Source organism: Candoia aspera, chromosome 3 (assembly GCF_035149785.1).
Source record: "Candoia aspera isolate rCanAsp1 chromosome 3, rCanAsp1.hap2, whole genome shotgun sequence".
Lineage (NCBI taxonomy): Eukaryota > Metazoa > Chordata > Lepidosauria > Squamata > Boidae > Candoia > Candoia aspera.
In genome coordinates, this window is record NC_086155.1 from 80,665,210 (window position 1) to 80,693,072 (window position 27,863).

The following is a 27,863-nucleotide window of genomic DNA, read 5'->3' on the forward strand; positions in this document are numbered from 1 at the left end:
TTTAATTTATTGGTAACCCTATAAATAAGGATAATCCTGTACTAGAAAGGAGTCATTCTTATCAGACTTCATAAAAGTCTGGTTTATGTTCTTTGTGGAGCATAAAGACAACACAGAAGTACTGAAAGATGTCTGAAGCAAAACTTACATATTTGATCCATGACATGAAACAGGGCAAGGGAAGGGGCTGGAAAGATGTGAGTAGGTCTGGTGTGATATGCCACACTGGGATAGCAGTGGTGGCAGTGGAAGGGAATCAGGAGAGAGAAGGCAGAGAAGGCACTGGTAAGATCAGGTGGCAAGTGGGGCTGGTGGCATATGAAGTGCTGTGAGCTGCTGAGCGAAGGAAAGGCCACAAGCCTCTAACCTCGTCTTGTAAAATCATTCCTGTATCCCTGTGGGGTTTGTTTTAGCTGAAACCAAGATCAGCAAAAATGCTGCAAGTTTCATTTCTGCTGAACCATGGCCTAACTGGAACAGTACAGCAGAAATTCCAGAATATGCTTGCTTCAGGTTAGAAGCAAAAACACACTAGTCTAGAAGCCTTTTGACAAATTTCCCTAGTATAGAATTGACTTGGTAGACTAGTAGTCCAGGCATATTTCAATTAAAATTGTGTTTCTACATACAGAGGACAACAGCATTGTCTTAAAAAAGACAATGTACAAGTACAATCATTTTCTGCAATAACAGCATCAAGTAACAAATCAAGCTGAGGAGTGCAGAAATGTTATTTTAATTGGATCAGAGAGTCGAAAGAGGTTGCCTGGGGAAGTATTTTAAGCTACTATTCCAATATAAACTTTCCAGTCCTACACTTCTGTTTCTGTGGCCACCAACTCAGGTTAGAGCAGGCCTGTGTAAGCTGAAGCCTGCCAAGTTAAATGCAGCCCACCTGCAATGTATGACAATATTCCAAAAATGCAAAAAAAGTCTTGCTTTTGTGCCTGCTTGGAAATACAGGGAAGGAAACTGTGAATGATTCATATGTTAAAATACATTCAGGTTAGATTGGCATAAACGGGTCTCCCATTTGCCCAGTTTACTGACAAATGGGGGTATGAAATAATCTATTGTTAGAGAATATCATTGTTGTTCTTCCTGTTACCACTAGATGTCATCATTACAGCTCTGTAATTTGTAGGATGAAAAATATGACCAACAGACATAAAACAGCTTTATAGCTAGAAGGTTTGCATTATTCACAACATGTCAATTGTTGTTACTCTTAAGAGTATAATATTTAAAATGCAAATTAAAAAGAAACAATGCAATTATTTTCTAATTTGTAAAATAATGCCTATATGTAAATACAGGGAAAAAAAAATACAATTTTAAATGCAATTTTTAAATGAAATATGTCATTGACCACAAAGAAATCAAGCTTTTAGAATTCCCTCCATTTAATCATGAGATGATTCTATTTCATCTAAATCCCCGGTTTGGAACCTGAACTTGTTTACTAGCCTCCATAAACTGACATTTAACAAATATCTGTCTCCAAGACAAACAATACAAATATGCTTTTTCAAATCTTTGATGGAATGCACATATCTATTAGTACAGATACTAGTAGATTTGTTTGTGTCCGTCCAAATAGGCAAGCTTGTTAAAAAAAAAAGCAGCCCATTAATCTTTATTTTAGATAAAAGTTTACATAAATACATTATAATGACTATTATTACTTTCTCAACTCAGAGGTGTCCATCTATTTATTGAAGAAATGAAAGTAATAAAAACAACCTGAAATTTTGCTCTCAGTTGATTATTTTCAGCTTCCTTTCTCTCTATCTGACACTGCAGATGAGTTTGCACTGCTTGTATTGCTTCAGAATGGCGTGATGCTTTTTGTAGATTAGCCTAAAATATAAAAGCCCAATAAATTTCAAAAAGCTGTATAAAACCAACATTTGTTTTTTAAGACATGAATGGAGAAACTGTGGCTTTCCAGATGTTGCAAACACTGAATTGGTAACAGCTGCAGTGTGCACTGTAAATAATTGATATTTTTTTTAAAAATCACAAACTACATATAATGAATTTTTAAAAAAACAATATAGATAATGCAGATTAAAACCAAATATAAACAGTAAAATATAGGCAAATAGGCAACAAATTAAAATCTCATATGACTAATATATTCTAATATATCATTAAAATCTTATACTATTATAAGACATTTCATATCCATTCAAAACATGAATATGAAAATGTCTCTTAAACTTTAAAGGTATTTGGTTTATAGAATTGGAGTCATTAAAATGAAAGAGACGATGGATGATAAACAATACATTAAAAGAATCCTGTAAATTATATGTAGATTATATATCAAGTCAAAATATAAACTCAAAATCTGAATTTTATGTATAAAATGGTAGTCTAAAAATGGTTTCCGAATAGAATTGAATTCTACATCAGATTTACTTTTTAAATATGAAAGTATTCCAGACATCAAAACATATTCCCACAATTTGGTTAGCCATTTTTCCATAGAGGGGATCAAAGATTTTTTTTAAAAAAAAAACCATATAAAATTCTTGTAGCCATTAACACATACAATGCCAAATCAGTAATATTTTGACTGAATCTGTGGGTTAGTGAAACATAGTAAAATATCTGAGGATGAAACAGAATTACGAGTTTCAAAAAGTGTTCCATTCCGTGACGGATTATTTTCCAGAGTTGTTGAGCTTTTACCATGTTGCTACCACATGTGGAAACAGGGTGAAACCTTTTTTAAATTACTATTTTATTTTCTTTAAATTTCCTACTTTTTCCAGCAATGCGTGGCTTCATCATTTTTCCAGTCACTTGAGGTAGAAGGGTTTCACCCTCATCTCCCATGTTGCACTGCTGGAGTTTTTCTTTCAAAAGGAAAAAAAAAACCACAGGGAAAAGTAGGAAGCTCAAGAAAAGAAAAATAATAATTAAAAAGGAAAATAAAACCTTCCTTGTTTTGAGCCTTCTATTTGCAAGACAAATATTATAAATGTTAGCAATTAAAGCATTCATGGTAAAGGAAACTTGAAAATGCATTAGAGATCATGGTAAGCTTTGACTCAACTGAAGGGGGACTCTTGCTTCTGTGAAGTTGCCAATTAACCACTGAGGTTAGCTGCAACAAACTAAATGCACATTTTATGAAATGGACAGGAGCACTGGACGTAACCTCATGTGGAAAACTACTTCAGAAGTACAGCAAAAAGGATGCTTTGATGTAAGTAAGGAATTAATAGAAGGCAAGACAGTCTGTTTCTGCCCTCCAGAAATTGTTGCTGGCCCATTCAGATCTGCAGTGCAGATAAGCCCAATGTTTCATTTTTATATTTTTATCCCACTTTCTCTTCCAAAGGAATTCTCAAAGCAGCTAGCAAACATCTATGAAAAGAAATGCAGGAGCAAAGAAAAAAAAAGGCTGTTTGAAACTTTAATTAAAAAAAATCACAAGAAACATCAATAAAAGTGCAGAATCCAAGAAAAAATGAAATACATCAATTGTTTATAAGCATTAAATCAGCATAAATTTCTACTGGATAAATTTTAAATAATGGGCAGATAATAAAACACAGCAGTACATTTATCAAAAATATAACTCTTTATGTTCCCCTATAGCTAGGAATTCAGTTCATGTCATGATCACCGTTGCGATGCTTGTGACATCGCAACGGCTCACATAACAATACAAGGAAATGGGTACCGGGCGGATTAAGGAAAAAGGCAACTAGCTAACAAAAGAGAGCAACAGGTGCTGGCAACAAAGTATTGACTAGCGGGAGGCGAGGAAGGAAGAGATACAATGTTGCAAAGAAGGTAATTGACAACACCCGACCACGAGGCACGCCCGAACTGTCAGAAAGATTACGAGCCTGATCGCTCGGCAATGACCCATCACCGGCCGGGAAAAACAGTCAAGGAAACACCCGAGGCACAGGAGGGGCTCCATGACCCCTCACCTACCGGCAACGGAACCAACGGGGCTCGGGGCACACTCAGAGTAAGGAGGGGTGGAGCGCTGACCGGCACGGGCTATTTAAATCCCATTCCGGCGCGCTCCACTCACTCTCAGCTTTTCTAAAAGGCATGCACTCTGTTCTATCAATAAAGCCAGAACCTAAGCCCACGCTAGGGTCTGTGTCTTTACTGGTTAGCAGGCAGAGCCTGACAGTTCAGTAGAGTTTATTTCCAAGGACAAAGATATGAGATTGCAGTTTAAGACAGGCAAATCCATCCTGAGGCCCAAATATTCCAATATAAGTAATGGGAAATTATCATGCAACCCTATAACCAGGCACACAGACTTGTTATATGGATACAAATGTTTAAAAAGTATGTCTCGGGGAAAACATTAACTTACTTTTTCTTGCTGAAGCTGAGTTGAAAGCTCTAAAATATGCTTCTCTTTTTGAATCACTTCATTTCTGAGGCTCTTCAGACATAGGGAAAAAAGACCCAATATCAAGAAGAGAAAAGCATATGAGATTGTTATTTTTAGATGAGTTCTATCCTTACTAGTAAGTATAATGTCTAGGGTTCATGCACATAACAAACGGCCAATATATATACATAAGCATGCTTGATTCCCCCCCCCCCGCCCCCAAAATGTACTGAAATGAGCCAGTTTAGAGTAGTGGTTAAGGCACCAGGCTAGAAACTGGGAGACCCTGAGTTCTAGTCCCCTCCCACCCCAGGCACGAAGCTGGGTGACCTTGGTCCAGTTACTCTCTCTCAGCCTGAGGAAGGAGGCAGTGGCCAACCACTTCTGGAAAACCTTGCCAAGAAAACTGCAGGGACTTGTCCGGGTAGTTGCCAGGGGTCAAAACTGACTCGAAAGCGTGTGCATGCGCACAGACACACACACAAAAGTACTGAAAGGATAAAGCCACCAAGTGAATTCTGTATCTGTAGCATCCACAAGGGAGTTAAAAAACAAAAGACGGTGGCCACAGCAGTGCAACTGAAGACTTACTTTCATGCATATGCCTGTAAAGGGGGCACAGCTTCAATGATGCAACTGCAGCTGCCATCTTGCCTCTTCTGTCCTCTGCCCCCATGGATGCTTTTGTTCAATGTATAACCAAATATGTACTGGCTCCCCACCCAATATTTTTCCTACATGCAATGACAGGTATCTTCCCCAAACCAATTTTATGTCTAAGATATTAACCCCCATTAGGGATATGATTTATTCATGCTATATTTCTTACTAATGGTTTGGGATTCTCTGAGCTGATACACAATCAGATGTTCTACTTTACTTGTAGAATGATAAATCTATATACATGCTATTATTATTAATATAGCTAGGGATATTGTTCACTTAATAGAGATCACAGCTATTGCTATGAAAAAATAAAAAAGCTTTCCCAAGTTCAAGGAAACATTAAAGGAAAAATAAGATTCTTTCTCTAACTATAATTTTTCCAGCTAGTTAAAAAAATGAAGACACTATCATGCCTTGTTTCTTCCAAACAGATCAATGTTTGTGAGCCAATTCAAGCTTCAGAAAAGATTAGCAGCTTTTATTTTCTAGTCACTTTAGCTTCTTGATCTAGCAGGAGGGCTGCGTGAGGATAAATGTTCTACATTTGGATTTGTTGCAGAGGGCCTTTAAAGCCATTAAAAACAAATAGTATGCTTCTTCATGTATTTAATCATTTTCTCCTAGTATCACACTGAAAATAGCAATTTAGTAACAAGTTCTACAAAGTTTTTTTAAAAATGCACATGGCTTTGGGGTGTCAGCTTATGCACCCTGCTGTAAGCCAATATTCATACTTGCCTACAGCTACTTCCTTATACCACTGGTGCCTAAGCAAGCAGGCAGCCTCTAGGATGCCTAATTGCATGATGCTTTTCTAAAAGCTTCCCTGCCTCACACATTTTGTTTTAAATTCTCTGCATTCTGTTCATGTATTTTTGCCAAATTATTTTTTTACAATTATATGTAATGAAGAGATTGTAGGAGGAGAGCAGTGTTAGTCTATGGTGGCAAAAAGTCAGGAATTTGGTAGCACCTTTTCCAACTAACCAATTTAATTAAAAGACATGAGCTTTGATTTGATTCACCCTGCATCTGATAGGGTGAGCTGCAGTCACCAAAGCTTATGCCTTTTAATAAAATTAGTTAGTTGGAGAAGACAGTACCAGATTCCTTCTAACATGCAGCAAACAGTAGCAATCAAAGCAAAAAGTTGTTATACTTTTTTCTTCTCTTTGCAGGTGCTGAGTATATCGTCAAGAAATAGAAATTTTACCCTTGATGAGAGGAGGATGTACCAGAAAACAGAACTTACTTCAACATCCATTTCACTTTCTGATAAGGTCTGATCCAAACCTTCTGTCTGTTTACTGATAATCTAGAAGAGAAATGGAATCAAATTGCTTCATTGTCACTGAAAAACACATATAGCATAACAGTGTGATACGCCTCCTGCAGCTTCAAACTCCCCATGTTACTAAAATAATAGGGAACATGCACTCCTTCAGACATTCTGAGCATTACAATTCTCAGCATGGCCAATGATGAAGAATGCTGGAAGATGCAGTTTTTCTAAATCTGGAAAGTCACCGATTGCCCATTTCTAGTTAAGTATGTGCTATATTTATGCATAATTGAGAGGAAAACTTAACAAATGCTAAATATAGCTACAGAAATCTATCTTCTGTTTAATAACTTCTTCTGTAGAAGAAGCACACAATATTTAAAGGCAAAAATGTAATGCCTGACGTGACAAACTACCCCTTTTGTCTACAAATGGCTCTTTTGCTAGAAGAGGGACATCCAGAGAATCTCTCTTTCAATTAAGGGCATAATATAAGTGGATTTATTTCAGGAAAGCAAATACTTCAGCTTGATATTCTTCATCATCTGGGAGAGCCATATGAGGGAAGACCTGCCAAGTTGGAATTTTTACTTACAGATGGATCTAATGAGCCATTCCTAAGTTACTCTATGATTGAGTGGCTTCTTCCCATGTATAAAGCAACAGAAATTTAGGGTCAGAGTACTAAAATTGAAAGCAGGTCACTCATTATTCTGGTAATAGAGAGGTACAGAAAACTTGGTATCTATGTTACATTTTTCTTTGAATGCTCAACTTCTTTTGCAAATCCTAAATCAAAACAGTTACAAATATTTAATCCCTTTTTAATTCATGATATACTTGGTCACAATTATTTACATCCTTCTTACTTCATTTTCTTTGCTTGACCTTAGTAGCCACCTCAACAATACCTTCATTTTTAGGATAGCTTCTAGCTCCTTTAACAGTAAGTCCTCTTGCATAGAAATTATTTCATCTGAAGCAGAAATATAACAAGCCTAAAAAAAAAATTAAATGGTTAAATTGGTTTCCAAAATTCTATTTTCTTTATGTCAGTTTCATTGTTAACATTATTTTAAAACAAGACATCTTGAAAAAACAGGTAATTACATTATCTAAATACAAGAACAGCTTGCTACAATGCACATGACCACAGGAGTACAGTTATACATTTATAATTTAAAAGAACTTTAGCAAAATTAATCTTCAAATCAGAGATGGACTGCTAATCTAAAGCACTGTCAATAATATTCAATATTTGTATTGGCTTACCAGAAATTAACAAATCATAAACTTTGAAACCCAGACTTCAATATCTTTTTTTAAAACCAACTTTTACACACACATGCATGCGCAAGCATATACAAACTCTGTACTGACATTTGAAATTAATCCCTTAAGCATTCTCATAACCCCTAAGCACTTTTTCTGTGCAGAAAGAGGAGGCAAATGGATATACGATTAGGCCCCCAATTGCAGAGGAATTTAATTGTAGACAGCTGTTAGTTGTAGATTAAAATTTACAGAACAAGGCATCTAATTTTAATATACCTCCTTCAAAATGCATCTGTTACAGCCACAAGGCCTATTTGTCTTTGACAAGCCAGTAGTAGAGGCATTATGACAAAGCCCTATCGCAAGTAAAAGGTGGTCCCCTTGACAGAAGAGAAAGCTTTGAACTTTTTTGCAGTCTCTTGTGCTGAACTGAACACTGAAAGGTCCCTTGACAGGGGATAGAAGACAAAAGGAAGAAAGCCCATTTCCATGATTAGAATTCTGCTCATATTTCTTATGATCTGCAGTTCGCCTGATTCAGGAGCATTTATAGCTAGCTGACTGAACTTACTTCTGTAATTCTAATGAGACTTTCTTTAAACGGTGGCAAAAACATTTCTGCCAAGCCAACTGCCAGCTCTGCTTCGTGAAGCATTTCCTGAAAAGCGACTTTGTCTTTCATAGCATCTTCACACAACCTAATCATAAAAACAATACAAACAGAAAAGAAATGCACATTTTAAAATATACAAAACTTGCTTACCTTCCTTTATGCTAATTAAAATGGGGCTCATACATGCTTAACCATAGGTTATTGAATAAATCACAACATGTTGAACTGTGAGTGCAGAGCAAAGCATTGAGGAAGAGCTAAAAGCGCAATGGAGTAAAGACTGACAGAGCTGTTAAGAAGAAGCAGGCCAGGCGGTGGCTAGGAGAGCATCACTGTATTCTTCTCCAAACACCCTCCTGGACTGCATGGAGTCCACAGCACTTTTCCACTCCTGCTATAAACTACTGTTTATAAAGCACAGTGAAGAGATTCATACAGCACACAAAGCCAAAAGCAAATCACACTGTGATGTCTGAATCCATTCAAAGTGTAACCGCTGAAGGATTACTTAATCCTTTGAACCTGCACGTAACTTTTTATTTAAAAAATAAAGATACTGGTTTGAGTTATTCCAAGCATTTAAACCAAGTATTTTAATTATGTAATTTCGCGATGCACTCCTTTACAAATCTGACACTTCCAACATAGAGTTATATCTAGAAAATAGCAAGAAATCGGCTGCATTTTTTACATTCTCTGAATTGGTTTTCTTCTCTCAGATTTTTCATTACCAGATTAGATAGTATCACCAATGCTCTGACATAGGGATGTGAGCTTTGGTAACATGCAAGCAACTTTCATGTTATTTTCTAAACAATGTCAGGTATATTAGTATATGTTATGCAGAGCAGCCCTTTTAGGCTACCTGTGCTTTTTGAAACGCAAGCTTTTACATTATTTATTTGAGGTTATTTGAGGGACCGCCTCTCCCCAATCACTCTACCCATCCCATCAGGTCCAGCAGAAGAGGCGTGTTGTAGGTTCTGTCCACTAGACACAGTGTCACCTGACTGGACCCAGGAGGAGAGACTTTTCTGCTGCTGTACCTGCCCTATGGAACATTTCCCCCCCAATGTCAAGCTGGCCCTGACCTTGATGGCTTTCTGAAAAAATCTGAAGACCTGGCTTTGCCATCTGGCCTGGGATCAGATAGTGGTGTAGAGCCCATAAAATGGCTGTACTGTTCTTGAATCAACTGTGCTCTCCTAGTGACTGTAATGTATGTTTTTAATTGTTCTAAATGATCTAATGTTTTGTAATGCTTGTATGGTTATTTTATTTTTCAGTTTTTTTGGTATGCTTTAATTGGAAGCCACCCAGAGTCACGAATGTGAGATGGAGGGCTATATAAATTGAATGAATGAATGGAATCTTAATAAACTATGTTTCCAAAGAAATTCTGGATATAATGTTCTTTTTAACAGAGTCATCTTCTAATCATTCATTCAGTCTTAGAAAACTCAAGTCTGTGTCTTGATTATACAGCAAGTGTTAGCCCATGGGAAAAAAAATCCCAAATCCATAGATGGGTAATGTATTTATGAAGAGAAACACAAAACGCTAAAAAGTACACACTTTCAAGCTCTGCAGAACTCAACATTACAAGCAAGGAATGGGGAAAAAAACAAAAAGAAAAAAATCCTAAATTGTCATTTTTGTCGGCTTGTGGTGTACATTTGGAAGCCAGTCTCATACTGGAGTTTGTAGACCGACACCATACTGGTGTTTGCTAGCGATAGATGTCATTGAGTTTACACATTTATACATTTTTTCTCATGGACCAACATGATCTTAAAGTATTGCAATGATCTATAAAAAAGGAAATCCTGCATCTGTACACATACAACTAATCAGCCATATATTGTGCTGTCAGTAGATACTGAATCTTCAAGCTCTTCTCCCACAAATATGTGTTCAATGATAATCTATCCAATATTTCTTTTAATATTTAAGAGAAAGGGGATGAAAAAGTGAAGATTTGTCAAATTGAGTTTTGAGATCTAACAGTATTCTACAGTAGTTTGTTTTAAAATCCCTAGGTATTATTTATGCCTTTACAAGTAGTTTGTGCACTTTATTGCTTTCAATACAACTCTGGGGAAAAAATACCCACAGGTTTTTCTAAAGCTCTGGCTCAACTTTTCAGTTAATCCAGCCTTCCACAATCAATATATTGGCTGGAAATTCTTGGAGTGGCAGTTGTAATAATAATAATAAAAAACCCAATAAATTCTAAAGGAAAATATCTGGACTACAGAATATGCCCTGAAACACCTCCCTTTACCACCCACCTCAAAGCATACCATTTTGTTTCACTTGTGCTGAAGCTTTCTTCCAAGGAGCTATCCTGGGGTTTCACTTTAAGGGACGGCAATAGTTCTTTCATCCTGGTCCGATGTTTATTCATTAATCTGTTGTATGAGATCCAGTTCTCCTTCAGCGATTCTACCTCTTTGCTTTCTGGGGGCTTACAAAATATTGATTTTGCTTCACTCTTTATTTTTTTTCCATCCCCCACTTAATCTCTTAAAGCAAACGTTACATCAAAATTATGAGATTCAGAGATGCTGACACTTCCCTCTCTTCTTCCTGTCACAACTTATCATTAAAGTTTGTTACAGAGACCAGCGTAGCATAAAGACTTACACATTTAGTACACATCTTATCCTAAGTCAAAATAAAATTGGTTACATTGTAAAACTGCTAAAGCATTATAAACTATTATTATTATTATATCAGGATTCAAGATACCAATAGATGAAAACTACTGTATTTTATCCAATCAGTACAGTAATTTCTGTACTGATTGGATAAAATGCAGCAAATACCTATCTTCTACATCCTACCTGGATTTTAATAAAAAAGATGGTATGTGTACCTCTTGCAGACTGTAACAGAAAGGGCATCCTAGCATCCAAAGCCAACCTAGACCAACTTTTTCTCACAGTGGACAACTACAAGTAGATCCCTCTGAAATCCTCAGAAGCAGGAGATATATACCTCTCTTCCACCATGGTTTCTCTGCAAATGGTATTTAGAAGTATGTTTCCCCATGACTTAGAGATAACATTAGGTCTTTAAGACTAATAGCTATCAACAGACCTCTTCCCCATGAATTCATCCAATCCTTTTTTAAAGCTGTCTGTTAGTGGTCAGTAGTACATCATGTGGTAATGAATTCTGCAGATGAATTATAAATAATATCTTATGTGAAAATCTGTCTACTCTAAATCTCCTTCTAATCAGCTTTATTAGATGACCCCTGGTCCTGGTGTTTTGAGAGAGGAAGAAACACACCCTTTCCCACTTTCTCCATGCCATCCATATCTTTATACCTCTCAATCATATCCTCATTCAGATGTCTTTCCGTGTCCCAAATTCTCTAATCTTTTCTCATAAGAAAGCTTTCTGGTCTCCTGCAATTTTTCCAGTTCTATTATTTCCTTTTTCAAATGTGGTGATCAGAACATATACAATATTCTAGATGTGGATGAACCAATGATTTGGGTAAGGGCATTAAAGTGTTTGCAATCACCATTGTAACCCTAGGCTAATTTTTCTGGTTAGGTAAAGACAATTTAGATCCCGTTAATGAATATATGAAATTAGAATTTTTTTTACCAATATGCATCACTTTATATTTACTTAAATTGAACCACATTTAACCATTTCATTGTCCATTTTAAAGAATGGACATGTTCTAAGAAATCCTTCTGGGACTCTTCACGATCACTTTTCATTTATTAGTCCATAATGACCACTAAGTTTACTCAAGAATCTCTGATAAGGTATTTTGTCAAAGTTTTTTGGTTTTTTTGAAAATCCAAGTATACAGTGTTGACAGGGTCAATTTCATCCATGTGACTGCTGACACTCAAAAAACTTCAGAAGATTGGTGAGGCAGGATCCACATTTGCAGAATCCTTGTCAATTTTAATTCAGCAAAAATTGTTCCTCTATGTGCTTTTTAAATTTGATTATGACTTCTAGAAATTTGCCCAGAACAGACATTAAGCTGACTACCCTATAATTTCCTGGATCTCCCCTGAGTCTCTTTTCAAAATTTAGTGTTATATTGGCTACCCTCCAGTCCTTTGGCACTAAGCCTGAATTGAGGAATGAGTTACAAAACTTTGCTAAGTCAGCAACTGCACACGAGTTTCTAAGAACTCTCAAGTAGATGCCATCAGACTTGGTGTAGATTCTGAAGGTGTCATACCAAATTTAGCTTGTTATCTCAATTTGGTTTTGATTCCTTCCCTAAGAACTCCAATACAAGCTCACATATCTGTCCTGTATTTTTGACAGTAAATTAATTCAGTTTCTCTGCAAATGCCATATCCTCCCTGATCATCTTTTTACTTTTTTGTAAGCTAATGGCCCTGGCTGGTTTATTGCCTCAAATACATTTTAAAAGTTTAGTTATAAACTTTTAGGGTTTTTTCTTTTTGCTATATTGTCCTAAAATTATCTTATATTTTGGCATTCTTTATTATCACATTATCGTTTTCCTTTCCTCTTTTTTTTCTTCTTCTTATCATGGATTTTCCATTTCTTGAAGGAACACATTTTAATTTTCAAAAGCTTCCTAGAGAGCCATGCTGACTTCTTCCTGAACTTGGATAAGCTTTTCTTACACTAAATAAATAAATAAATACCTTTCCTTACATTGTAGTTGAAACTCATTATTGTACTTTCAAATAATCTCTAGGCACTGTAAAGAGATATGGTGCTTTAAATTTTTCTTTTCAGTCTTTTTCATCGATGTCTTATTGTTTTAGAAGTTTCCTTTTTTTGTAATCAAATAAACTTATGTTGGATCCTGCTATTTCCCACTGTATGTAAGCTAAGTGTAACAGCATTGTGGCCAGTCTTCTCTTGGTTCCACAACACTTATAAGTCACCCCTTAGAATCAAATCCAAGAGTACCAAAAGTGAATACAAAGCCGACAAGGAAATTAGTTTAAATGTGCCAATGAAAGTGTTTGTCATGATTCTGCTTGAAAGGAGGCAAGATATAGCAATGAGCAAAATCAGAGAAAGCACAGTGAGGCTTTATGGTAGCCAAGGGATATGCAGACCAGGCTTTTACTCTTCAGCAGATCATTGAGATATGTATGAGAATGGTTACTGCACCCTTGTTGGTTTAAAGAAAGCATGTAATTAGCAGGTCTGAATTACGGAATATTTTGTGTGAATAAGGATTTGAAGATTAGCTGCTGAATATGACAAGAAATATCAACAACCTCAGATATGCAGACGATACCACCCTAATGGCAGAAAGTGAAGAGGAACTAAAGAGCCTCTTGATGAGGGTGAAAGAGGAGAGTGCAAAAGCTGGCTTGAAACCCAACATTAAAAGAACTAAGATCATGGCATCTGGCCCCATCAATTCCTGGCAAATAGAAGTGGAATAAATGGAAGCAGTGACAGATTTTATTTTCTTGGGCTCCAAGATCACCGCAGACAGTGATTGCAGCCATGAAATTAAAAGACGCTTGCTCCTGGGGAGGAAAGCTATAGCAAACCTAGACAGCATATTAAAAACCAGGGACATCACCTTGCCAACAAAGGTCTGTATAATCAAAGCTATGGTTTTCCCAGTAGTAATGTATGGCTGTGAGAGTTGGACCACAAGGAAGGCTGAGCGCCGAAGAATTGATGCTTTCGAACCGTGTTGCTGGAGAAGAATCTTAAGAGTCCCTTGGACTGCAAGGAGGTCAAATCAGTCAATCCTACAGGAAATCAATCCTGACTGTTCATTGGAAGGACAGATACTGAAGCTGAAGCTTAAATACTTCGGCCACCTAATGCGAAGAGAGGACTCATTGGAAAAGACCCTGATGCTAGGAAAGACTGAAGACAAAAGGAGAAGGGGACGGCAGAGGATGAGATGGTAAGATAGCATCACCGATGCAATGAACAGGAATTTGAGTAAACTCCGGGAGACAGTGGAGGACAGGAAGGCCTGGCATGCTATGGTCCATGGGGCCACGAAGAGTCAGACATGACTTAACAACTGAACAACAACAACAAATGACAAGAAAGTTTTATTATGGGAGTAAGGCAGGCGTGAAAGTAAGTGGAATGCTTAGCAAATGATTTAATACTGAAGAAAGAGTAAGAATATGTAGTATTATCTTTTATTACCTAATTTATTTATGGATAAATGTGTAACAAATGTTTATGGTGAGTTTAAAGCATTAGTTGGTGACATGAATATACATCTATTTTGTTATGTAGGTGAAGCTGTGTCGCTCGCTGAGAACCAATGATTTGCAGCAAATGTTAGACTCTATATTTCAAAGGGAAAATGGAGCGAACTAATTCTAGATAAATTACAAAAACTAGAGCAAATACATGAACATGTGTACCTTGGCAGAATGTTTATTAAAGATAGGAAGATGGAGATATGTTAAGATGTCAAGTGCTGGCAAAAAGGTAGTGGGTCATATGTGGTCTGTGGCCAAGAATGAATAAATGTTGAAAGAAATGAAAATGGTTATGCATAAAAGGATGTTTCTACCCACTTTGTTACATGAAAATGAGAGTTGGATATGTTAGAATAAACATAAAAGAAAGTTGAATTGAATACTTTAGAAGGATGTGTGATAAAACATGAAAGAGTGAAGAATGAATGACTGAATGAATGTGGATTGAATACAAAAATGAATGACTGATATGTAATAAGTACATTGGTCATATGAGAGAATAAATGAAGATCAAATTCAAAACCAAGAAGCGATAGCACATCGCTATATCTAATTTAATTTAAATGGTTCATTTCCAAAAACATTTTAAAACAAATGAAAAATTTATTAGTAATCTGATAAGGATTAACAAAGAATAGAGTATCTATATGATCACACAAAAGTCTTCTTTGGGGCTTTCTTAAATATAGTAAAACCGTTTGATTAGTTGGTGCATATGCACTTAGTTCTAATCACGTTCATTCTAAACTTTAAATAACGTGTTAACCTTAGGGAATTGCCTGTGACCCTCATGCTACTCAAATAGCTACGGTACATAGTACTATTAGCTCAGTAAGAGATGATAATTTGATTACATCACACCAATTAGCACATTTATTTCGTCCATTTGAACACACTTGACTGTATGCATGAACACAGATGAGTTAAGTCTTATTGATAAGTTATTTATTTGTAGATAAATATAAATGCAGTTAAATGCTATCTATCAACAGCCATATAAGAGCTTTAATCAATAGCAATATAAATATTGGAAATTTATGAAGAAATGCTATTTATCAACAGCCAGATAAATAGCCAGTTCCCAAGTGAACACTGCAATAATAACATTACTTACATGTTTATCTGATCTGTCTATTGCTTCATTTAATAAATGCTTTCCAAGTTGGCTGGATGATTCTGTTCCAAGATGATCTTTTACAAAACTTGAATCACATGACTGAATAATGGAACAAAGTTTTTCTGCTTCCCCAGAAGTAAGATATGATGTATGATCCATTTCCTAAAAAAACAAGTAAGTTAAAGCTCCTAAATAGATATACCTGCTAGCTTAGTAATATATAATAATATAAAAGTATCAAAATAGAATTTTTAATAAAATCCTATAAAATCAGACACTATGAAAAATGCGTGAAAGTTAGATCTAATCATCCTGGCACATTTTAAGGAATTGTGGACAAGTTCCAGAGGAGGTTGAAATTCATTTGTTGCCTTTATCTCGTGTTTTTCTAACAGAATGCTTTTGAAGCAGAAGGCCATTTCACAAATTGGTTGTGATTTTGCATGAAAATCAACTGCTTATGGCAAAATTGACTGCTCTGATTAGAGAAAAGACACTAATTTTAATGTAACTTGTAAACCCCTTTTGGACTTTTTGTGTGAAACAGAAAAAAATGAAATCATGATATCTGGATTTGATAATTACAAATAACAATGGACAATTAATGAAAGCTATGTTGTAAGCTTAGGACAAGAGTTTAATGTAAATATATACTTATATCTATAGCAAAGAAAGTCAGAAGTCATTCTTTTTCTGTAATTTCTTTCTTTTCCTTTTCTGCACTTTTGACTTTGTTCTTTTTTATTTTGCTTTCTTACTTTACTTTTTTCATTTCTTGTTAGCTTTTATCTTTTCATCTTAAAATTTTAATAAAGTTTAATTTTTTTAAAAAAGAAAATCAACTGTTCAAAGAGAAAGTCATAAAAACTACTCGGGTGAGAAACAGCAATCTGTTGGATTGTATGGTATTAGAAAAAAAATCTGTTGCGAGCTTGCAGTAAAAATGTTACAATTGTAGAGAATACTTGGAATGGAAGGATCTTATATTTTTCAATAGCTTACCGCATAATTGCTAGAAGAAAAGAGTTTCCTTTGCACATGGTACATAGAGAGATCGCTCTCCTGGCCATACAAGCTGGACAGACACACTTCATCACCTTTCTAACAAATAAGCATAGATACCTGTGTCAGTCTTAATCATATTAAAAAGAACCCTGTCTATTCACGAATAACAATATGAATGCCAAAATAGATATTTGCAGAGAATATACTCTATACTGATTCAGTGTTTTAAGGAGAGAGAAATAACCCCCTTTAGTTTTCTTCACCTAAGGCTATTAAAGTACTGTATTGCTGTTTGAGCCAAGTGCTATAATTTCAATTACTGTATTGTTTAATAAAGTTATTTCAATAATTTGCTGTGCATAAAAAAAGAAAAAAAATCTAAGTTAATTAAATAATATTACATATAACAAAATTCATAAAAATCCCAGCTTGATAATGCATGAGTTTGAATTTATATTTCTGCTTTATTTCTGGAGATTGATAGAGATAATTAATCCAAGGAGAACTCACATCAGCTCCATTCATGCAGTTGTCCAACAGGGTTGTGCAAAGCTTGTAAAACAGGCATTTCAGAGCACACATATGAAGCACCCCTTTTCAAATTATTAAAGCAGCCACATCTTTTTCCAGGCTCATACAGTTGCTTTAAAAGCAGCTTCCAGCTATCATTGTATGCTGCTTTAACAGTTCAAAAAAGATGTTTCCTGCATGTTCCATAACACTTTTTTCAAAGGATTTGCACAGTCCCATTGTCCAGTCAGCATCACTCATTATTTTACACCCTTTCCCGTATTATATTTGAAACGGTAGGCCTTGACTTCATCTCCAAATCCTATTATCATTTTTAACACTGAACACAATATTTCTATAAGACCAGAAGTTGGGGAGATGATTAATTATTATAAAACTGAAAAAGCAGAAAAATGGAGAGAGGGATATTAAGTGGCAGAGGTATTCCTATTGTTGGATACAGAATTACTATAGAAATTATTTATTTGTATTTATTTATTAATCAGATTTATATCCCACCACAATTTTAAAAATTCTCAGTGGCTTACAAAGGTAAGTAACCACAATAACTAAGAACATCTTACAAACAAAATTAAAGACCAATTACAAATAAGAGAAAGTGAAAAAGATGGGCAAGCAAAGTATCTATAGTCATAACCCTGCAGAGGGGAACTTCTTAACAGATGGCACTTCTCCCTTCACTTTTCCTATGGCACTGCCTATAATCACAGAATACAAAGAGTAGATTCCATAGAATTATGAGAACTCTCTCACACCAAAGAGCTTTCTTTCCTGCTGCACCCAACTGCACTTCCTTAAAATTCAGATGATGAAAAGGACCCTACAGTTGTAAAAAGTGTGAAGACATACACAATGGGGTTAGTCATGATGGGATGGCTATCTCAGATAGTGGATGCTAGAAGATGGAAAACGTCAGCACCATCTGAATTAGCCCACTGCCTTCACACACAGTAGAAGATGCTGCTGCCTTCATGACTCTAGATTCAACTACCTGGGTGATGCACTGAAGAGGGCGCCATCTTCTTGTTTAATTTAGCAGCAGTGTCTTGGGCCTGTCCTAATCCAAGACTCTCCTCCTTTCCAGAGCAGAAATATATTTGCAACAGACTTTCTGGATCCTATGCTATAATCATGTCCCTTATATTAGAATTCTATGACCATTTACAGTATATTTTATTCAGTTCCAGTAGTTCTTAGTTTGGAAATCCGTCCTGAAATATGATAGTATCCTTAATAAATTGAGAGGTGCACCACACAACCCACACACACATATACACCCCATTGTTAATTTGTAACTATTCATAGGACTCAGAACTTATTTTTACATTGCAATTTCTCTTCATAAACATGCCAGGAGGTCAAGAATATAAAAACAATATAAAAACAGGTATATATCAAAAAGCAAATAATTTGGAAGTTGTATTTTTTGTTTCTGATATTCTGAAAGAAAACTGAAATTAATATCTGTAGTGAGGAAAATATATTCTACACATACTCCAAAATATTTTATCTATTGCAGGTCTGAATCTTTTTACTCACAATTTGCCCCCAGTTCAGATTATAATCTGGAAACAGCACACAATACTAAAAGCTTTCCATATTACATTCCTCACAGGCTTCTAGCAGGATTATAAGCAAAAAATATTCCTACCCAGAACTGAATGAGCTAAAAATCCCTTCACCTGAATCCCACCTTTAACAGGCTTCATACTAATAAGCAATAATTACTAGAGGGATAAAGGGACTTCCTGGATTGCGACCGTGAAAAGGGGCTCTCATATCTCTGGAAAAGGGGAATGGAAGATGACGCTCAATGGCAAAGGAAAGGCACTCTAGACATGCTTAGAGGCATACTGTTTTTTAGACTGCAAATTGGTTTTGTGCCTAGGCAGTCTTCATTGCCGTCAATACTGAGCAATCGTGTAACCATCGTATAGAAACATGCAAGCTCTTTCGGGAGGGGCTAGGCAGAGAATATGACTGCAGGGAGGTTTGAGCCCCAGGAGCTTTCTATCACCAAAAATCAACTCTAACGTGTCACAGACCATCAGTCTCCAGCTTTGGCCATGACCCAACCTTCTCCCCCGACCCAGTTCAAGACATTACCCCATTGCTTTCCATTGCCGCCGCTGCCGCCGCCTAGACCTCGCCGCCGCGGTCTCGGGCGGGAAAACTGAGCCCCGCTTCCTTCTCACCCTGGCAACAACCCCAGGAGGCCTGCCTGGAATCGTCGAGCATGCTCCTCTCACCTCCGGGCATGCTCAGGAGCGGCGATGGAAGCCCTGCCTTGCCCTTACTGGACGCGCTCTTAGCGATGGGCTCCTTGTTCCTGCCCACCCATACAGATGCACCACTTTTCTTTTTCTTTCGATAAAATCTACAGGGAGGAGGAGGAAACAATATTTTGATTTCGAAAATTCAGGAATGAGCCGTGTAGAAACAAGCAACCGGCCTAACATGAATAGAGCGTGCCCGGTGGCTCCGTAGTCGCTGCTATTCCCCGGCCCGGACTCAACCTCAGACCGAAACGGAGCTCAGTTTCTGTCCCAGCGGAAACCACGTAAGGCTGGATTGCTCCACCAGGATGAAGAAAAAGAAAAAGCGAATCAGCTTTAGGCATTAGATGAGCCTTCGGTGACGCAATGCTCTTCAGAAACATGGATGGCGCTGAAAACTGCATTAGAGAACAACGTGAAACATTGCTGAGGTTTCTACAGTAGCTATAAAACACAGCTAATCCCACTAAACAGGCTCCCTGACTAATATACACAGTTTTTTTAAATTCCATAAGAAACAAATGCATTTATTTATTTACTTACGCATTTATTCAGAAGTAAACTCGATTAAGTTCAATGCGGCTAGATAAATATCAGGATTGCCGCCATGAAGAGCGAACCAGGACACATCAAATCCCGTGTTTACAGGATTTTACTCCCAAATTAGCGCGCATGGAATAGCAGCTGCAATTATACATCACCGCAATCTGCTTTTGTTTCTTTTTATTCACCTGTGAGCCACGCAAGGAGCTTTTTGGCGCAAGGGGGAATGAAATACAAATGCTTGAAATATATAACTCACCGTTAAGTGCACGACTTGCCATTTGCCATGGAACCTTCCAAACGTCGCCTCTCCAAGGAAAGAGCGAGAGGTGATGATGAAGCCCGTTAATACATTCCTTTAGCAATCCAGAGACGCTTCGCCCCATTTTTGCAATCTATAAAACTGCCACCTTCGTGCCGCGTGCTCTTCTTCCTCCCCAGACCAGTTAGATGCTGGCAGCTGCGACCAGAAGACAGCAGGTCTCCAGTCGAGATGCGGCGGGCTTCTCGGGATGGAGCAGCGCAGTGATGCTGCCTTTCTGCCGCAGCCCACGTCCGCCCTTAGTTTGGCTGACCTGGGAAAGCCCGGATGGTCCGCGTCCTCCTTCAGCTGCTTCAGGTAGGGGAGGGGGCGGGTGACATCACCGTGGGACTCCGGAACGTAGTTCACTGGCACGCTTGTTGCCCGAATTCCTCGAGACGTTTCTAGGTTCCAAAATGGATCGTTCACGTTCTCCTCCGTTTGGAGGAGGGCTGTTTCACTCACATCAAAATGCTTTTTACGTAAGACTGGGCTATGATACTTTCATAATGAGAAAATAAATGAGACCTCATTTTCCATTAACACTGAGAATAGTAGTTATCTCTTCTGATAAAATAGGACACTAGAAATTGAATGTCTCTGCACTTCATTCTATTATGAATATCTGATTGTTTATTTCTTTATTAGATTTCTACCATACTGCAATATAATCAGATTCTCAACCACTTATCTTATTTATAAGATAAAACAACACATTAAACAAGAGCAATAAAGTACAATTCAAAAACACAAGGATATCAGCCCAAACCACCAGGCTGGCAACAGGTCAAGAAGACCAGGGAGGGACCCGAATGGGCAGCAGGGTGGCCAGTAAACTAAAAGGACCCATAATTTGTCTCTATGGCCCAACTTCATACACAGAGACTCATACCTTGAGGAACAGAGACCCTGGTCACTGTAGAGGACAAAGGAGGAAGAGCCACTACCAAGACAAAGGAGAGATAAAAGAACTGAGTCTGGGGCAGGGATGTAAGACCTTCCCTAGTTCTCACAAAGATAAAGGGAATGAGGGGGGAAGTGCATTCAAACTGGCAAGCTTTATAATAAAAGTAGTCCTGATCTACCTGACTTTGGATTCTTGGTTTGATCTACCTTGAAGTCACAGGCAAGATTTCATGATAGATCAATGCCACAACACCTCCCTGGCCTTAGTGTTGAGGCTGAAGCAGGACCCAAAACCTGGCTGGAAAAACTTCTGAAAGGGGGACATCCTGACCCTTACTTAACCAGGTTTCAATAATACTCACCCACCATTAAGTCATGAATGGACGTTGTCTTATTACAGACAGGCCTGGCATTCAGCAGTAACAGTTATGGTTATCAGTTATTTATGGCTATATTTACATGAGTTAAAAGTCTCAATAATCTCTCTTTTTAAGAGACTTTTTACTTATTCAGCGCTACACAAGGAAAGGCAGTCTGTTTTGGGAGTCTCAGTTTCAGTCATATGCAATATGAAGATTAAACTCCATGTTGGAGGGTGGGAAAAAGGGACAGCAGCTCCCACACACTGAAATGCTGTTCCTTTCTAATTATTAAATACTAATTATTAATTAGTATTAATTGTTGTGATGCTTTTGGGGTAAATAATTTGTGTATACAGTACTTCCAACAGATAAAGTGGCCTCTGCTTAACAAACTATACATATACAGTTCTATACTATAAAGACAATTCTAAATGGAGTTTTCCAGAGTCTCTCATCTGTTTCATTCCCTCCCTGCCTCCCTGGCTCATGTAGTTTCTTGCAATATTTTCACTTCTGGGTCACACATAACTTGGGGGGGGGGGCAGGAAGAGAGAAAAGTAACTCTTTTCTGGCTTCTTGGATTCCAGCACCTTTGTCAGGTTATCCATACCTCCAACAGCTGCAGCCTTTTCCACCAGCCAGTCCACTCAGCGAATCTCTCCTTAGGTCCTGCTTGCTCCTACTGGGTTTTCAGCTGCAGATTCCTATTCCACCTGTTCCTTGAGACACACGGTACCTCTAATCTATGCCATACAAAAACAACTCCAGCAATGTCCAACCACTTCCTCCATTGCTTAACACATGTGCCATTTATACATTTTCATCTATAAGGCAGATACGCCTGCATCCAGATGTTTTAATAGGGCACAAAACTTCATGGTGTCTGAGACAAAAAAAAAGATAGTTAATTAGAAAGTCAGTTTTTAAATATTTATTTATTTAAAACATTTATGTAGCTGCCCATCTTAAAACTCTAGGTGGCTTACAACCAATAAAACAGTATAAAAACAGTATAGGACAGAATAGGACAGTATAAAACCAACAGCAATAAAAATAAAAGCAGAAAAACCTGGCGCCTCAGCCACACTTCTCTGATGCACCTACACTCTCATCCCACTGGCCTCACCCTATCCCAATGCCTGGGCGAAGAGCCAGGTTTTAAGTGCTCTTCGGAAAGATAGAAGGGTAGGGGCCTGTCAGATCTAAGTAGAGAGGGTGTTCCATAGGGCAGGGACTACTATGGAAAAGACATACTTCCAAGGTCCCACAAGATGTCAATATTTAAGGGAAGGGACCTGGGGTGTGCCTACCCTATCTTCTCTGGTGGGACATACAGATGTCCTGCAGATAAGCTGGTCCTATGCCATGTAGGGCTTTAAAAGTAATGATCAGCACCTTAAATTGCACCTGGAAGAAAACTGGGACCTAGGGCAGCTCATGCAACAGGGACATAATATGGCTGAACCTATGGATGCCCAACACTGCACGTGCCACTGCGTTCTGGACCAGTTGTAACTTCCAGGTGGTCTTCAAGGGCAGTCCCACGTAGACCACATTGCAGTAATCCAAACAGGAAGTGACCAAGGTTTGAGTGACTGTGAGGAGGGCCTCCCAGTCCACAAAAGGGTGCAATTGGTACATAAGACAAATCTGTGCAAAGGCTCCCTAGCCTCCCTATTAACTGAAAAAAAGGTTATTTAGGATTGGCATGCTAAGTGTTGATATTTTAACCATAACAAGTAAATTTAGTTTTTGTTATTGACCTACTGACTTAATAAAATTTTAAATTCTTTATATAATTCACAATTCAGAGCATAGATGTCTAGCCTACATTCTCCCAAACTTTCTATGCCACCTCCAGAACCCTACTAAAAGTTATTGCGGACTTATAAATAGGAATGTGGCAGAAGAGTAAATTTTCACAGATGTCTTTTCTCCATATAATGACTGATCTTCAAGTACTATTTAATTATGATGCATTTCTTTTACCATGACAGCTCCTTGAAATGATTATGATTGTGAAAAGATAAGTCTGAAATTTTGTGTTAAGCCACAAGGATGGAATAAGACAGAGAAGGTGGGGTGGGAGGAATCCTACCTGTTATTACACTTATATTTTCAGTCTCTACGGAATTGGCCTCACTGATAAAATTGAGCAAATACAACATCTTTTTCTATAAATGGCATTGGTTTCCCTTGACATTAAGTCCAGTCGTGTCCGACTCTAGGGGGCAGTGCTCCTCTCCGTTTCAAAGCTGAAGAGCCGGTGTTTGTCTGTAGACACTTCCGTGGTCATGTGGCCGGCATGACTAAACGGAACGCCGTTACCTGCCTGCCAAAGTGGTACCTATTAATTGACTCACATTTGCATGTTTTCAAACTGCTAGGTTGGCAGGAGCTGGGACTAGCAACGGGAACTCACCCCGTCACGTGGATTCGAACTGCCGATCAGCAAGCTCAGCAGCTCATCGGTTTAGCCCGCAGCACCACCGTGTCCCATATAAATGGCATGTTGTTGTTTATTCGTTTAGTCGCTTCCGACTCTTCATGACTTCATGGACCAGCCCACGCCAGAGCTTCCTGTCGGTCGTCAACACCCCCAGCTCCCCCAGGGACAAGTCCGTCACCTCTAGAATATCATCCATCCATCTTGCCTTTGGTCGGCCCCTCTTCCTTTTGCCTTCCACTCTCCCTAGCATCAGCATCTTCTCCAGGATGTCCTGTCTTCTCATTATGTGGCCAAAGTATTTCAGTTTTGCCTTTAATATCGTTCCCTCAAGTGAGCAGTCTGGCTTTATTTCCTGGAGGATGGACTGGTTTGATCTTCTTGCAGTCCAAGGCACTCTCAGAATTTTCCTCCAACACCACAGTTCAAAAGCATCTATCTTCCTTCTCTCAGCCTTCCTTATGGTCCAGCTCTCGCAGCCACATGTTACTATGGGGAACACCATTGCTTTAACTATGCGGGCCTTTGTTGTCAGTGTGATGTCTCTGCTCTTAACTATTTTATCGAGATTTGTCATTGCTCTTCTCCCAAGGATTAAGCGTCTTCTGATTTCCTGACTGCAGTCAGCATCTGCAGTAATCTTCACACCTAGGAATACAAAGTCTTTCACTGCTTCTACATTTTCTCCCTCTATTTGCCAGTTATCAATCAATATAAATGGCATACTTTCTAATATAAAGATAGACATTTTGGGCATCAGCGAACTGAAATGGACTGGAATGGGCCACTTCACATCAAATGACCACCAGATCTACTACTGTGGACAAGAGGACCACAGAAGAAATGGAGTAGCCTTCATAATTAATAGTAAAGTGGCTAAAGCAGTGCTTGGATACAATCCAAAAAACGATAGAATGATCTCAATTCGAATTCAGGGCAAGCCATCTAACATCACAGTGATCCAAATATACGCCCCAACCACAAATGCTGAAGAAGCTGAAGTAGAGCAGTTCTATGAGGATCTGCAGCACCTACTGGACAACACGCCTAAAAGAGATGTTATTTTCATCATGGGAGACTGGAATGCTAAGGTGGGCAGTCAAATGACACCTGGAATTACAGGTAAGCATGGCCTGGGAGAACAAAATGAAGCAGGACATAGGCTGATAGAATTTTGCCAAGAGAACTCACTCTGCATAACGAACAGTCTCTTCCAACAACCTAAGAGACGGCTTTATACATGGACTTCCCCAGATGGACAACACCAAAATCAGATTGACTACATCCTTTGCAGCCAAAGGTGGCGGTCATCTATACAGTCAGTAAAAACAAGACCTGGAGCTGACTGTAGTTCTGATCACAAACTTCTTCTTGCACAATTTAGGATCAGACTAAAGAGATTAGGGAAGACCCACAGATCAGCTAGATATGAGCTCACTAATATCCCTCAGGAATATGCAGTGGAGGTAAAGAATCGATTTAAGGGACTGGACTTAGTAGATAGGGTCCCGGAAGAACTCTGGACAGAAGTTCGCAACATTGTCCAGGAGGCGGGAACAAAATACATCCCAAAGAAAGAGAAAACCAAGAAGGCAAAGTGGCTGTCTGCTGAGACACTAGAAGTAGCCCAAGAAAGAAGGACAGCAAAAGGCAACAGTGATAGGGGGAGATATGCCCAATTAAATGCAAAATTCCAGAGGTTAGCCAGAAGAGATAAGGAATTATTTTTAAACAAGCAATGCATGGAAGTGGAAGAAGACAATAGAATAGGAAGGACAAGAGACCTCTTCCAGAAAATTAGAAACATTGGAGGTAAATTCCAGGCCAAAATGGGTATGATCAAAAACAAAGATGGCAAGGACCTAACAGAAGAAGAGATCAAGAAAAGGTGGCAAGAATATACGGAAGACCTGTATAGGAAGGATAACAATATCGGGGATAGCTTTGATGGTGTGGTCAGTGAGCTAGAGCCAGACATCCTGAAGAGTGAGGTTGAATGGGCCTTAAGAAGCATCGCTAATAACAAGGCAGCAGGAGACGACGGCATCCCAGCTGAACTGTTCAAAATCTTGCGAGATGATGCTGTCAAGGTAATGCATGCTATATGCCAGCAAATTTGGAAAACACAGGAATGGCCATCAGATTGGAAAAAATCAACTTACATCCCCATACCAAAAAAGGGAAACACTAAAGAATGTTCAAACTATCAAACAGTGGCACTCATTTCACATGCCAGTAAGGTAATGCTCAAGGTCCTGCAAGGTAGACTTCAGCAGTTCATGGAGCGAGAATTGCCAGATGTACAAGCTGGGTTTAGAAAAGGCAGAGGAACTAGGAACCAAATTGCCAATATCCGCTGGATAATGGAAAAAGCCAGGGAGTTTCAGAAAAACATCTATTTCTGTTTTATTGACTATTCTAAAGCCTTTGACTGTGTGGACCATAACAAATTGTGGCAAGTTCTTAGCGGTATGGGGATACCAAGTCATCTTGTATGCCTCCTGAAAAATCTGTATAACGACCAAGTAGCAACAGTAAGAACAGACCACGGAACAACGGACTGGTTTAAGATTGGGAAAGGAGTACGGCAGGGCTGTATACTCTCACCCTACCTATTCAACTTGTACGCAGAACACATCATGCGACATGCTGGGCTTGAGGAATCCAAGGCTGGAGTTAAAATTGCTGGAAGAAACATTAACAATCTCAGATATGCAGATGATACCACTTTGATGGCTGAAAGCAAAGAGGAACTGAGGAGCCTTATGATGAAGGTGAAAGAAGAAAGTGCAAAAGCTGGCTTGCAACTAAACCTCAAAAAAACCAAGATTATGGCAACCAGCTTGATCGATAACTGGCAAATAGAGGGAGAAAATGTAGAAGCAGTGAAAGACTTTGTATTTCTAGGTGCGAAGATTACTGCAGATGCTGACTGCAGTCAGGAAATCAGAAGACGCTTAATCCTTGGGAGAAGAGCAATGACAAATCTCGATAAAATAGTTAAGAGCAGAGACATCACACTGACAACAAAGGTCCGCATTGTTAAAGCAATGGTGTTCCCCATAGTAACATATGGCTGCGAGAGCTGGACCATAAGGAAGGCTGAGAGAAGGAAGATCGATGCTTTTTCCTCCAACTGTGGTGTTGGAGGAAAATTCTGAGAGTGCCTTGGACTGCAAGAAGATCAAACCAGTCCATCCTCCAGGAAATAAAGCCAGACTGCTCACTTGAGGGAATGGTATTCAAGGCAAAACTGAAATACGTTGGCCACATAATGAGAAGACAGGACACCCTGGAGAAGATGCTGATGCTAGGGAGAGTGGAGGGCAAAAGGAAGAGGGGCCGACCAAGGGCAAGGTGGATGGATGGTATTCTAGAGGTGACGGACTCATCCCTGGGGGAGCTGGGGGTGTTGACGACCGACAGGAAGCTCTGGCGTGGGCTGGTCCATGAAGTCACGAAGAGTCGGAAGCGACTGAATGAATAAACAACAACAACACTTTCTAATAAATGAGATAGTCTAGGCTGTTCAAATGAACACTATGTCTAGATTTGTAATTTGCAAAAATTCCATCACAGATGTGCATTCCAAAGTAATGTGGAGACAGTTTGTGAAGGTAGAAGGTCTGAGAATCACTAACAGTGGTCTCTGTTGTTACTGTTCTCTTGATTTCTTTCTGAGCACCTCTCTTTCTAGTATGTATGTATTGTTTGTTCCTTTATTTTGCAACTGAAAAATATGAAATAAAAGTGCGATAAAATCCTTTGGAATTAAGAGATGCTATCATTCATAGTGTCCTTTTTGTGAATGCAAGTGATTTTATACAGGAATTTGCTGGAATCAAGCAGTCCTTTCAATATGAACTAGAAAGCTTCAGAAAACAGCAGGGCACCTCATCTATTTTAGCCAGTTTGGTCTAGTGGTTAAGGTGCTGAGCTAGAAACCAGGAGAA

At 38.4% G+C, this 27,863-nt stretch overlaps 1 protein-coding gene across 1 annotated transcript in view; it reads right to left on the bottom strand.

Moving 5' to 3' along the window:
- Positions 1-22,072, bottom strand: part of ODF2L (outer dense fiber of sperm tails 2 like) — a 36,940-nt gene extending 14,868 nt beyond the window's left edge. Inside the window, exons 1-11 of the mRNA XM_063299870.1 lie at positions 22,055-22,072; positions 20,306-20,697; positions 20,155-20,251; positions 16,543-16,641; positions 15,538-15,702; positions 10,515-10,678; positions 8,170-8,296; positions 7,193-7,321; positions 6,294-6,356; positions 4,355-4,426; positions 1,744-1,860 (exon numbers count right to left, since the gene is read on the bottom strand). Coding sequence (XP_063155940.1) covers positions 1,744-1,860; positions 4,355-4,426; positions 6,294-6,356; positions 7,193-7,321; positions 8,170-8,296; positions 10,515-10,678; positions 15,538-15,702; positions 16,543-16,641; positions 20,155-20,251; positions 20,306-20,697; positions 22,055-22,072 — 1,443 coding nt within the window. The remainder of the gene's footprint in view (positions 1-1,743; positions 1,861-4,354; positions 4,427-6,293; positions 6,357-7,192; positions 7,322-8,169; positions 8,297-10,514; positions 10,679-15,537; positions 15,703-16,542; positions 16,642-20,154; positions 20,252-20,305; positions 20,698-22,054) is intronic.
- Positions 22,073-27,863: the final 5,791 nt, after the last annotated feature.